Source organism: Garra rufa, chromosome 2 (assembly GCF_049309525.1).
Source record: "Garra rufa chromosome 2, GarRuf1.0, whole genome shotgun sequence".
Taxonomy (NCBI): Eukaryota; Metazoa; Chordata; class Actinopteri; order Cypriniformes; family Cyprinidae; genus Garra; species Garra rufa.
In genome coordinates, this window is record NC_133362.1 from 13,937,985 (window position 1) to 13,951,779 (window position 13,795).

Genomic DNA, 13,795 nt, shown 5'->3' on the forward strand with positions numbered 1-13,795 from the left:
ATGTTAAATCAGTGTCAATAAACATGAGTCATTCTCATGAAAATGTGTCATCTGTGTCCCATTTGTGTCCCCTATTGATTACTACAGGTATAAATCAACAGGAAATTAAACTTCACATTATTATTAGACACATGTTTGATATATTTATCTTGACATCATGTGAAACTTAACTACTTCAAAAGTTTCCAAACTTTTGAACATTAATGTAAGTCTTTACTCAGAATATAAGGCAATACATCATGTCCCATTCATCATCATTACATTTAATGGGTTATATAGCACTATGATTTCCGTGACGTGGAAAACACGGACGGGATCCAGTCATAAAAATAGAATTTACTGTATAATGCAGAATGTCATGGAATTTGTCCAATGTGAGATGAATAAATCAAAAGTAGGTCAGTACACTTAAATCAAAACATATTATTAAGCCGCAAAAACACTATTAAATATGAATCCTGCATGTCCTAAGTGTCTCTGTGTGAATGAATGGCACAGACATGTGGTTTTGTTTACTACACACGTACCAAAGCCTGCCGCTTCAATATAAGAGTATGTGACACAAAAAATCTCTAGAACTGCTCTGAAAGTCACTTAATGATTAATGTTTCTTTTGAGAAAAACTATCGTCATATCATATACAAACAGAAACTTAAAGGTCTCTCAGCAACCCGTCAAAATAAAATTTCAGTTTAACTTGAAGAAACTGTGACAGAAATATATTATTTAATTTAATGAGAGTACTACTACTGCTGATAAAATTTTTATTAAAACATTATCTTTTAAAGGAAGATTTAACCATTAAAACCATTAAAATTGAATATAGAAGACTAATAGACTAAATTTGGTTAAAAAAATAAATAAACTGAATTCAAGAAAAAAGATAAAACATTTAATAGGGCGTTAAAATATATTTTGTGTTAATTTTTTTAATAAATTGCTGTTAAATTGTGTGAGTTTTTTCTATTAATTAGTCATGCTTCTTGATTATTTTTTTGTATTTAACTATTAAAACAGAGTCTTGAAAAATTATAACAGAACAAAAACGTAATCCAGAATCCAAAAAATTTGGGAAGAAAAATCAAATAAAAATGAATTTGGAAAAAAAAAAAAAAAAAAAAAAAAAAAATGCAACAGATTTCATAGGGCCCTAGTTATAGAGAATAAAAACTCACATGAATGTTTATATTCTAAAATTAAAATGTCAATATTTATACAGTTTCTAATAAAAAAACAATTCATGTTCATTCTTCCTTTTCTGTTCAACCCTATTATCTAGGCATTTCATTCTTTAAAAATCAACTGTTTGACCTTCTAATGTCATCAGTGTTGGGGAACATTACTTTTAAATGTAATGCATTACAATATTGCATTACGTTATGAAAAAATAACTAATTGTGTCACTTAGTTACTGTTTTTGGAAAGTAATGCATTATGTTACTTTTGCATGACTTTTTGTCACCTAAACTGGGCTTGCTAGTTTGTTTTTAAAAACAATGAAGCAGAACTTATATTTTTGTCAATTTGAAAGGCCCTTTCACACCAAAAGTGAAATTAATAAGCCTCAGACTGAAGAAAGTGACTTTGCACCTTACTCCCAATTTCTCTTTGCAAAGAAGAGAGCTGTAATAAATAAATAAATAAATCAATAAATGGGAAAACAAAGTAACTGACATCACTTATTTTAAAAAGTAACTGATGTTTTCTTGTAAATTTAAAAGTAATGTGTTTGCTAGTTACTTGAGAAAAGTAATCTGATTACATAGCTCCTGTTACTTGTAATGCATTACACTCAACATTGAATGTTATATTTAAGTTGTAATAAATAACTACTGATATTTTGCAAAACTGTCACATATTCATGATTGGGCGGGTTGCAAAATCTGCCACTGGAAAGCCATCGACCGCTAATCTGAATATTGATCTGAAGGCATCTCTGGTAGTAACGGCCCTGGGTCTGGCCCTGGAGGTTGAAAAAATATGTGACCCTGGACCACAAAACCAGTCATAAGGGTCAATTTTTTGAAATTGAGATACATTATCTGAAAGCTTTTATAGTATAGGATAAGCTTTTGTTAGTATAGGACAATATTTGGCCAAGATACAACTAATTGAAAATATGGAATCTGCACACAAAAAAAAAAATCTAAATATTGAGAACACTGCCTTTAAAGTTGTCCAAATTAAGTTCTTAGCAATGCATTTTACTAATCAAAACTAAAGTTTTCATATAGTTATGGTAGAACATTCACTAAATTTCTTAATGGAACATGATATTTACTTAATATCCTAATGATTTTTTGGCACAAAAGCAAAATCGATCCTTTTGACCTATACAATGTATTTTTGGCTATTGCTACAAATATACCAGTGCTACTTAAGATTGGTTTTGGGGTCCAGGGTCACATATGAGTTCTAGAAAGTTTAGTTTTTTCAAACTTTAAAATGATAGAAAGGGGGGAAAAAAAACTTGAAAATGTTCAGGCACAAATGCCAGAGCTTCCAAAGAATGACTCACATATAGACCTCTGTGGCTTACTATGTACTGTATAGAAATATTCTGGAAAGCTCACTGACTGAAAAACATCCTTAAGATCATAGAGGCTCTGCCTCTATCTCTCTCAGTGCTAGAGTTTGTAAAGGTTGGTACAAGAAATCAAACTTGCAGGGTGACTTACTTTATCACCTTTCAGACCAGGTAGGCCTTGCGGTCCAGGATCTCCTTTTAAACCCTGAGGAGACACAAAGAACAAGAACCAGTTTAATCATAGAGCCCGTCTTCTCACTACATCCTGACAGGACAACTTAGGGGAAAATCTTTCCAGTCAGCAGACAATGTATCAGTTTGACTTCCCCCAAGTTAGGAATTCAGCAGGGAGCCGCTCCAGCCATCTTTTAGTAAAAATCATGTCGGTGAAGCGCAGCGGCTTATCTCACTGATGGCGAGAATGAGTGTCTCAAGGTGTTGAGATGGCCTCATTTAAATGACAAATCTGTTTTCTCACTTCTGCGCTTTTTAGTGAATGAGTCACACAAATTGCACACCCTAAATACACACACAAAACCACACACCCGCTTTCTCAAGCCTTCCGGCTGGAGCCGGGATTAGAATTCCCATCACCTGCCTGCCAGGGCTTTGTGAGAGGGAAATCTGATTGGAGATAACGCAAAACCACAGGCAAAGTCAAAACTCCTAATGCTGAAAAGCAAAAGAGAGAGGACAGGTGGGGGGAAAAAGGAATACGAAGGTAAGGGAGGGAAAAGTGGCTGAGCAGAGGTGGCTGATAAATGAGGCCTGACACGTATCGACAGGCTAAATTTACAGCGGCTCTTGTTAGGTGTGACACATCAAGACTGGCAGCTACACAAAGAGAGATTTCTGAAATAAGTCAGAAGGTACTTATAGAGTCGGGAACGCTGGCCCTCAGAATACAGTAATTTTAATGTTGTAATTTTACAACAGTAATGTTGTATTTGAATATTATTTTAGATTTGTAATTTTAGCACTTTCCATTCTCTTGCACACTTCTGTAAAATAGCCAATGAAATTGCAAGAGAGCACTGCTGAGCACAGGCAGAGTTTAATAAAATAAAAATCTAATTATAATTATACAAAATTATAAATCAAAATACAAATAAAAAAAAATTATAGAAATATAAAATAAATAAAAACAATGAAAAATAATATCTAAAATACAAATCAGTTCAATTAAAATAATAAAAAATATGAAAATGAACGGAAACAATAAAAATAATAGAAAATAATAAAATTTAAAATATTAAAACAATAGTTACTTTCTTGCACTTTATTAGTAAAACGCGAAACTTTTTGGTAAAAAAATAAATAAATAAAAAATACATTAAATCTTTAACATAAGTTACGTAATTTTAAAAATGCAACTAAAATAAAAAACAAAGTACAAATTAAAATTAAAAATGCAAAACTTGCAACACTTATATTTTTCCCCACAGTTTGAAGCATTTAGCATTGCATAATGCATAAAGAAAATAGGCAGTATGTAGTGTATACACTCTCAGAAATAAAGGAGAAATAAAGGTACAAAGCGGTCACTGAAATGATGCCTTTTCAAAAGGTACATTTTTGTACCTATTAAGTACGTGGTTATTCTGATTGGACACCTGTAAGACTTCATACACTGACAAATCAAAACAAAAATAAACAAACAAATGAAACCAAATAAAACAAAACAGAGGCAAATTTAACAAAACAAGACTAAACCAAACAAAACTAAACCAATGAAATCCAAGGAAATATAGCCAAACAAGACCAGGTAAAACCAAACCAGACAAAACCAAGCAAACCTAAACAAAACCAAACAAATGAAACTGATCAAGCCAAACAAAACCAAACCAACCAAAACAAAAACCAAATCGAACAAAAGAACACTTAGACACAGACAGGGCTTAGCCTTAGAAAAACACAGTGGTGTGCATCTTGAGGCAAAACAAAGTCACGGATATATTTTAAGATCAGTTCATGCAATTTTCTTTCAGTTGAAACAGCTCAGATTTATATTTTAAGTCTATATTTTAGTTTGAAAAGGTAGCGCCACAGTGACAGCCTTATGTACCTCTATTTCTGAGAGTGTAGCATTACTTTCTACACCCATCGTTTCTCGGCCAAACTTTGGCTGAGGCTATCAAAGATAGATTCTGCAAGTAAGAATTTGCACTTGAACTTGATCAGTATTGCGGTACTGTAAAAACACAGGTGAAGGGAAGCTCGCTTTGGGACGGCATAATGGAGGTTAGACTTCGGCTGCTCTTAAATGATGCATGTTCAGAGGGGTCTTTGGAGAGAGCACTCCTGTCCTGCTTTCAGCACAATCCAATGACTCCTTGAGGGAACCAGTACACCTTTGCTTTGTTGTCCCACCTCCCCGAGAGCAGCCCCAGTTAAGAACAGCTGCATTCGCCCTTTTCAGAGGGACTTGATTTGAGCTTCAGGCCTACAGGCTGTTCTGACCTCGGGAGTGAAGATGGAGAGACTGACTACTTAGTTAGCCTCTGCTCGCCCTGGGCATTTCAGCACAAGCGTGGAGGTGAAGGATGGGTTAAAATCAGGGCTGTGTCCCTCTCTCTGTCTCATCACGCCAGTGTGAGGTCAAAATGCCGCAGGGATCTCTGCTCACTTGCCTGATAATTATGTACTGCACAGTGCGTCCTGGCTGAAGAACAGGCCAGGTCACAATACAATCTGGCATCTTCCCAATACAGAAACACACACACACACACGTTGGGTTTACATGTTTTATGGGGACATTCCATAGGCGTAATGGTTTTTATACTGTACAAACCGTATTTTCTATCGCCCTACACCTACCCTACACCTAAACCTAGCCCTCACAGGAGATTGTGCACACTTTTTTTCCTCAAAAAAACTCATTGTGCATGATTTATAAGCCTGTTTCCTCATGGGGACCTGAGAAATGTCCCCACAAGGTCAAAATCTACTGGTATTCCTATCCTTGTGGGGACATTTGGTCCCCACAACGTGATGAATACCAGGTACACACACACACACACACACACACACACACACACACACACACCGGTCCCAAAAAGTGTTTGGACACCGTAGCAGCACTTAATATATGAATATCATCACATCAGAATAAATAGTAAATCATGAGGCTTTGATTTTGTTTGAAAAAATAAAGGACAATTAAAACATTTCACAAAAAGATTTTTCTAATGGAAGCATGTTTTACCTCATAGTAAAAAAAAACAAACCATGCAAATAAAAAAGTAAAAAATAAAATTGAATATTTGTTCAAATTCTCACATGTACTGTATTTATTATATAAAACAATAACAATGCAAAACTAAATAAGACAGCAAAATTCAACAGCAATATTTTATTGAAACATATTTCAAATCTAAAAATGCGAGTAGATTAGCATTACTATTGTATCTGTATCAGTGGATGGTGTGTATACAACTTCTTGAATTTTGGAATTACTTAGTGCAAAAAATAAATAAATAAATAAACAACATAAAATACTGACAAATTCTGCATCATGTCTGATTCATTCCAGTAACATATATTGCAGTTATAAACAATATATATTGCAATTATAAACAGAGATGTGTCCTTGTTTTACACAAGAAAACACTGCGTAATGCTACATGTTGTTAGTGTTTTTTAGGTCATTGTTTTGTGGGTGACAAAGTGTGTTTGTCGGCTGTCAACCTTTGCTAGTGTTCTGGAAGAATGAGTTTATTTGAGACCTGAATAAAGTGTTTTGGTAGTTGTAGTGCATTTTGAATGTGAAATGAACTGCTTTGCCAAGCTGAAAGTCGGTTAGGAGAATTGTGTGAAGAGTTTTGCAAAAGTGACCTAAGTATTGAGAAATGTGTCCTAGCGTCTGTAAGAAACTGTAAGATAAAATAACATTGATACCAACTGGTTCAAATAATACAACAGTAAGACTTCATATATTCTGACAATACAAAACAAAAAACAAAACAAAAATTAACCTAAACAAATGAAATAACACAAACTAAGTGAAAAAAATCTGACTAAACAAAACCAAAAAAAAAACTAAACAAATGAAATTGAACGCCAGGCAAAACTAAAATTAAACTGAACAAAAACAAACAAAACCAAACACCAAACAAGACAAAACTATGCAAACCTAAACAAACCCAAACAAATCAAACTGAACAAAACTAAACCAAAAAAACAGCAGAAACCAAGCAAACCTCAACAAATATAGACTAACCCAAATTAACAAAACTGAACGAAGCCAAACTAATCAAAACAGAACCAAACAAAATCAACCAACCAAAACAAAACCAAAACAACCAAACCAGACAAAACCAAGCAAACCTAAACAAACCCAGATGAGCAAAACCCAAATGAATCCAAAAAAATAAATAAAAATAAAGCAAAACAAAAAACTGATGAAAACAAGCAAACTTAACAAAACCAAATTCAAAATAAATCAACCAAATGGAGCCAAACAAAACCTAAACAAAGCCAAAAAACAAACAAACCAGAAAAAAAACAAGCAAACCTAAACAAAACCAAACAACAAAAACTGAACGAAGCCAAACAAAACATAAACAAATTAAAACAAGCAAACTAAACAAAATCTAACTAACTGAACGAAATCAACCAAAACAAAAAAACAAACCAGATGAAATCATGCAAACCTAAATAAAACCAAACAAAATGGAACCAAACCAGATAAAACCAAGCAAACCTAAACAAAACCAAACAAAAGAAACCAAAGTAACCAAAACAAAAACAAAAAAAAACAAACCAGGCGAAACCAAGCAAACCCAAATGAACAAAACTGAACAAAGCCAAACAAAACTGAACCAAACAAAAGCAAACCACATGAAACCAAGCAAACCTAAACAAAACCAAACAAAATGGAACCAAACAAAACCAAAGTAACCAAAACAAACCACACAAAACCAAGCAAACCAAAATAAACTAAAACAAAAACCAAATGAACAAAACTGAATGCAAATAAACAAAAAAAAACTAAATGGATCCAAATAAAAATAAAATAATAATAATAATAATAATAATAATTCCAAACCAAACCTTCACACTGACACCAGCTGTTTAAAATGATTAAATTGAATTTTGAGAAAAGCTTTAGTATGAGAAAAGCTTTTGTTTGATTCAGTATTTTATTAAGCGTGACTTAAGTGTTCAAAAGTGTGCAAATCTGGCTAATGTCAGACCTAAACACTCACAAACATAACGGACATCCTACAAAACCTCAAATAAACATGTAATGTGCAGCAACAGATTTCCACAGCATTTTGTTTCAGCTTTTAATTGAGATCAAATGTAAATTAAAATGAACATGGCCCATCTCAGAGGCGTGCATGTTTTCAGCAGAGAGAACTGTTGATATGCTGAATGGCAGGCCTTCAAAGCTCTTTGGAACAAGATCCAGTGGAGTAACAGAGATATCTCAAGCGCTGGCCACAAATGCCAAGGGGGTTACGCCAGGAAATGCTTTTTGTGAGTTTCCATTTGCTCAGCGATTCATTGCTACAAACGTTTGAAGTAGTGGAACTTCGGATGATACTATCTGAATTATACACTTTTCACTTAGGAAAACATGATAGTCTGCTTCAGCATTACCATTGGAATCTGTCTATCATAAATATCACTGAACTCTACATTTCAAATAAACATTTTTAATATGTCCTATGAAAAATGCCGCCTTCTGCTAAACAAGTGTTGAAAAACAAATTTGCATCTTTTCACAGCACAGGACATCTAAATTAACGCTACACGTAACCTGTCATATTTTGAAGGATAGTGTAACTAACATGCCATGTTATGCTCCGAGCGTCTCAACGGACAAGTGATACACGGCGTCATGCACATTCCATTCTAAGCGCTCTCATGTAACCCCTGTGGGCCTCAGATATCAGGTATTGACTTTAAAAGACTTAAATTAGTCAGCCATTAGACTGTATTGACTCAGGGTGGTGACTCTCTGTGAATAATGCCATATGTCTTTGAGGTACAGTAGATTAATCAAATTTCTTACATCCTCCCCAGGTGATCCCACAGGAACAAGCTCTCCAGCTGCTGCCTTTTCACCCTTACAATCAGGGTAATGATACACAGCATCAGAACGCACACTGACTGAATCTACAAAAAAAGTTTACCAGAGTTGTGGCCTTGCAGTCTGAATTAAGTGTGATGAGACAAAGACTGGGTGCCAGCAAATACCACCAAGACAATAAACAGACAATTTATGATATTAATAAAAGAATCAGATCAATATTTCATGTGCAGTGTCCTCGCCAGTTGCAACAACAACAACAAACACAGAGTAAAACTAGTATAGGTTGATTCACAAATGGATGATTCACATGAGCTGGTTTTGGATTAGTTTTAAATACATAAATTAGCAGAATGAATCATTTAAATCACTCACTCAGTGACTCATTTAGACAGTTCTTGACTAGAAATTAATCTTAAAGTAAACTAAGAAGTGTTACTGTGTTATAATTAATGACAATTGATGTTTAAATAAGGTAAACAATTAAAAAAAAAAAAAAACATTCTACTAGCATTCTATCAGCACAAATGTATTTTTTGCATGGTCATGCAGAATAAGGCATTAATGTGCTTAAGCACTAATATACAGCCTATATGCTAGTAATATGATTTTATCTATGGAAGCCCATTTCCACCACTTAAAAAATAAAAGTAACTGACTTTTTATCTTACAATTCTGACTTTCTTACAATAGCAAGCTTACATTTCACGTCTGCTTTTTTCTTAGAATTGAGTATTGATATAAACTCACAATTGCGAGATCTAAAGTATAACATTACAAATAATGTTACAAGTATAAAGTTCATCATTACAAAATATAAACTCACAAATTTTGCAACTGAGACTTTCTCAGAATTGCGAGTTTATACCTTGAAATTCTGACTTCATAACATGCAATTGCGAGTTAAGTCCGAATTGTGAGACAAACTTATGAGAACAGTCTTTTTTCCCTCTCAAAATTAGACTTTATAACTTGCAAATGCAAGTTTATATTTCACAATTCTGAGAAAAAAAGTGATTTTTGTAATTCTGATGTTATTTCTTAAAACTGCATGGATATTATTACGCAATTCTGAGGTGGAAAAAGGCATAATTGTGAGTTTATATCATTCAATTCTGAAAAAAAAAGTCAGAATTGTGAGAAAAAAGTTGTAATAACCTTTTTTATTTTTTATTTAGTGGCAAAAACATGCTTCTATATATCAGATATTATCTACAAAAGAGTAGTTAAAGTATATAGCCATTACAATTAAGCCATTATTACAAACCAAACCAAACAAAACACTGAAAAAAAATCTAAACAAAACCAAACTAACAAAACTGAACAAAACCAAAATGGAATCAAACCAACCAAAACAAAAACAAAACAAAAAAAGATGAAATCTCCAGCCAAGCAAACCTAAACAAACTCAAACAAAACCAAACGCATGAAACCAAATCAAACTTAACCAAACCAGACAAAACCAAGCAAACCTAAACAAAAGCAAACAAAACAAAAAACGGAACCAAACGAAACCAACCAAAACAAAACAATACACCAAACCAGACGAAACCAAGCAAACCTAAACAAAAGCTAACAAAACAAAAAAGGAACCAAACGAAACAAACCAAAACAATACGCCAAAACCAAGCAAACCTAAAAAGAAAAACCCAAACAAAACAAAACCAAACAAAAAAAACAAACAAACAAAGTCAAAACCAAGCAAACCTAAACAAACCCAAACAAAAAAACTGAACAAAACAAAACCAAAACAAAAAAAACTAATCAGACAAAACCAAGCAAACCTAAACAAAGCCAAACAAACAGCAGTGTGAAGGAAGGCAATCCACCTGCTTGGGATGTCTAAAAAATGCATAAAAATTACATAAAATGCATGTAAATGATTAAAAAGCTACAGGGCTAGCCTTATGTTTTTCATCCCATTGTTTTGGTGTGCAATAAAAAAGGAATTTAAACCATAATGTTTATGCTTATGTACTTTTTAACACTAGGAAAGATAAACATCTAGACTTGGATGCAAAAAAAAAATCAGTGCACATGCACATTAGCAGCCTAGCTGTCTGCAATCAACTTACTGTACAAAACAAGGCTTCTGCTAAATTAATGTGTGATTTCAAAGGACTTCATACTTAAGGAAAGCATGGAAACTGGAAAGTTCTGACTTTCCAACATCAAGGGCAATCACATTTAATGAGGGAAAATGCCTCTATTATGTTAAGAAAATGCAGCAGATTTTCAAACAGCAGTTGACGGTAGCGTGTTCAACCTTAAAGAGAGTTTTCTGTTCTTGTGTATTCATTCAAGCACTTATTTTTCTGAAGGAGAAACACGAAATTCTCAGCGATGCTATCTACAATCCATCTGCCAATCATGTTTATGAAACAGCCATTCATTACTACAGCACGGATTTTCCCATGAAAATGTCAAAAGTATTCTTTGTGTCTCATATCTGATATTGCACACTCACATTCTTAAACAACTGCAACTCTCACACTGACGTCATATAAATACCACTACACCGAATACACGCCTCTGCCCAGATGTCTCAACTAACCGTGTAAAACACTGGCACAACATGCTCATCCCACAGCTGTGAACTAAGAAGCGATGATACATGTGTATTTACAATGTGTAGTAAGTAAAGCTGAGTTGGTTACATCTGAGTGGAATAAAATATGAAAGGACTGTTAACTATCAAATAAGACTGACTTCACTAATGTAACCATGCACAAGAATTTGTGCACATAAATGTGTTTTTTTTTTTGCATGCATATAAATACCCTCATTCTAATATTGATGAATATGGATTATTTTGGATAACTAACACATGCCTGCAGCTAAACATGGGCTTAATGCACACCCAAACCATCTCCATATAAAAGATTTTTGCCCAACCTCTCTCTTTGAACAGCTATTTGTCATAAAGGATGTTTACTTGTTTTTAAAAACAACCGGAGCAGAGTAGAACAGACTGAAGGGTGCGAAGATGCATTTTTAGATTTTTTTTTTTTATTTAAACTTGACATTTTAATTTCAAAATCATTTAAAAATTCAAAACTCTTGGTTCAAGATGCTGATAAAAAAAAAAAAAAACAGTGAAAACAACACTACACTCTTAAATATAAAGGTGCTTTAAAGGGTTGCCATAGATTAGAAGAACCATTTTTGGTTCCAAGATTCATTCAGTCAAAGGTTTTTTAAAGAACCATCTCTTTCTTACCTTTTTATAATCTGAAGAACCTTCTTTCGCACAAAGTACCTTTTGTGAAACAGAAAGGTTCTTCAGATGTGAAAGGTTCTTTATGGAACCATTTAGACAAAAAAGGTTCTTCTATGGCACCGTGAAGCAATTTTATTTTTAAGGCGAGACACTGCAGGTGAACGGGGTAAAAAAAAAAAAAAATAACTAATAGTTATCACCTTACTTACCAAGTTGATTGATTACTTTGATAATTACAAACATTTTTTGTATTACAAGTTTTCTCAAATGTTAGGTTTAAATATGCAAATGAGGCATTATATAACGAAATATGTGCTAATTTGCATACATTTCTAGTATCAAAATCACAACACCAGATGAAGTTAGTTTCAAAATTCTTGTTACATTTTTTTGACATATTGGAGTTAAAAGTTTTTACAGAGGGGATTTTGGGCATCTCTTTTTGCCACACCATAATTCAGAAAAAAACTGACAGGAAACACTATTTTTTACCATTTTGGGGGGAATAAAATGTTATATAAAATCAAGCAAATTATATATAAACAAACCTCTCTGTAAAAACCTTCAGGATATAGACATGAATAAAAATATAAAGTGTGGTGTGTGTAAGTGCTACTGAAGTGTAGATTTATGGCTCAGTGTAGGACAAAAAACTAATTTTGAGAAAACGGCCTTTAAAAATATGTATTGTAATTGAAATCTATTGACACAAATAGATAGTACTATAAAAGAAAGACTGCTTTTTGGATGTTTTCTTTCCACTAGTCTGAAAAAACACTTGCCCAAAATCTCAAACTTGACAGGTGCACACAAAAAAAACAGCCCTTAAGAGTGTACTTACACAACTGAAATTAAAAACAGAGTAAACTCACATTTGTAATAAGGAAATTTTCCATACTTCAATAGGTATATTAATTTAACATTTCTACATTACATTTAGGATAAACAACCAAAAGAGAAGGACCTCCTAAAGTAAGCAATAAACTTTCATCATCATAGATGTAAACCGGATCTGACAATCTATACATACATCCATGACTTTGTACAAGAGCAGAAATCAGACAGTTGTTGCTTACAACGAGCCAAAATCTCCTCCCTCCAGTGCATTATTCAGTGAGAACAGCAGTCTGGCAAAAGAAGTTTATTTTCATATCAAAGCTCGGTCGGAATTGGCCACAATGGGTGTTTCTGAGACACTTTGATGGCTAGCTGAATGACATGGGAGGCTGTTCAGTCTAAACACACCCGCAAAAGTATGGCTAAATCTATCAGACCGGCTGTAAAACTGCCTGTCACCACAGCAATATAATCAAGGATGGGGCCACTGTACCCTTGCCAATGTCTCTGGCTGGAGAAAAAAAAAATGACAGTCTCCAAAATAAAAGATGACAACCACTTGAAGTTTCAGATCTGATCCATTATATACGCAAGTTGTCCAGAAAAAGAGGCATACGCAAGTATTATAAAAGCAGTATGCTCTGTTCTGAACTATACTGTTGTTTAGAAGTAAAACTTTAAATGAATAAAAAGTAGCATCGTGGAGAAGAAATGATAATCCCTTTTCAAAACCAACCATGGTGCAATGTTTGTATTCATGTCCTGCAATAAATGTCTGTGTAAAATGAGAATGCAACTGTTATTGCATTATGAAGGTCATTAATGATTCATTGAGTTCATCTTTTCATCGTCTATGGAATTGCACCTGTATCTCTGAGTAATGCTGAAACTTCTGCACACGTTTTCCACATACACAAGGCCTAAAAATAAAAATATACAACTCTTTATAATTTATAGGATGTTTGCTAATCCAATCCTAAAGTGTTAATGATTTAAAATATTAACCGATATTTTCCAAGTATTTATCCAAGAACTTGTTCTCGTCAGACTTTCTAATACAAAAGTCATAATGTTTTTTTCTTTTTTTAAATATCCATAAAAATGAATTTTAAAAAAATCATCATAGCCTAAAGTCCTTGCATGATGTAACAGATTATCTGTCTCTGATTAAACA

At 33.5% G+C, this 13,795-nt stretch overlaps 1 protein-coding gene across 1 annotated transcript in view; it reads right to left on the reverse strand.

Annotated features, from left to right (window-relative positions):
• col19a1 (collagen, type XIX, alpha 1) overlaps positions 1-13,795 on the reverse strand; it is a 106,401-nt gene that overhangs the window by 45,346 nt on the left and 47,260 nt on the right. The window contains exon 10 of the mRNA XM_073834590.1: positions 2,679-2,732. Coding sequence (XP_073690691.1) covers positions 2,679-2,732 — 54 coding nt within the window. The remainder of the gene's footprint in view (positions 1-2,678; positions 2,733-13,795) is intronic.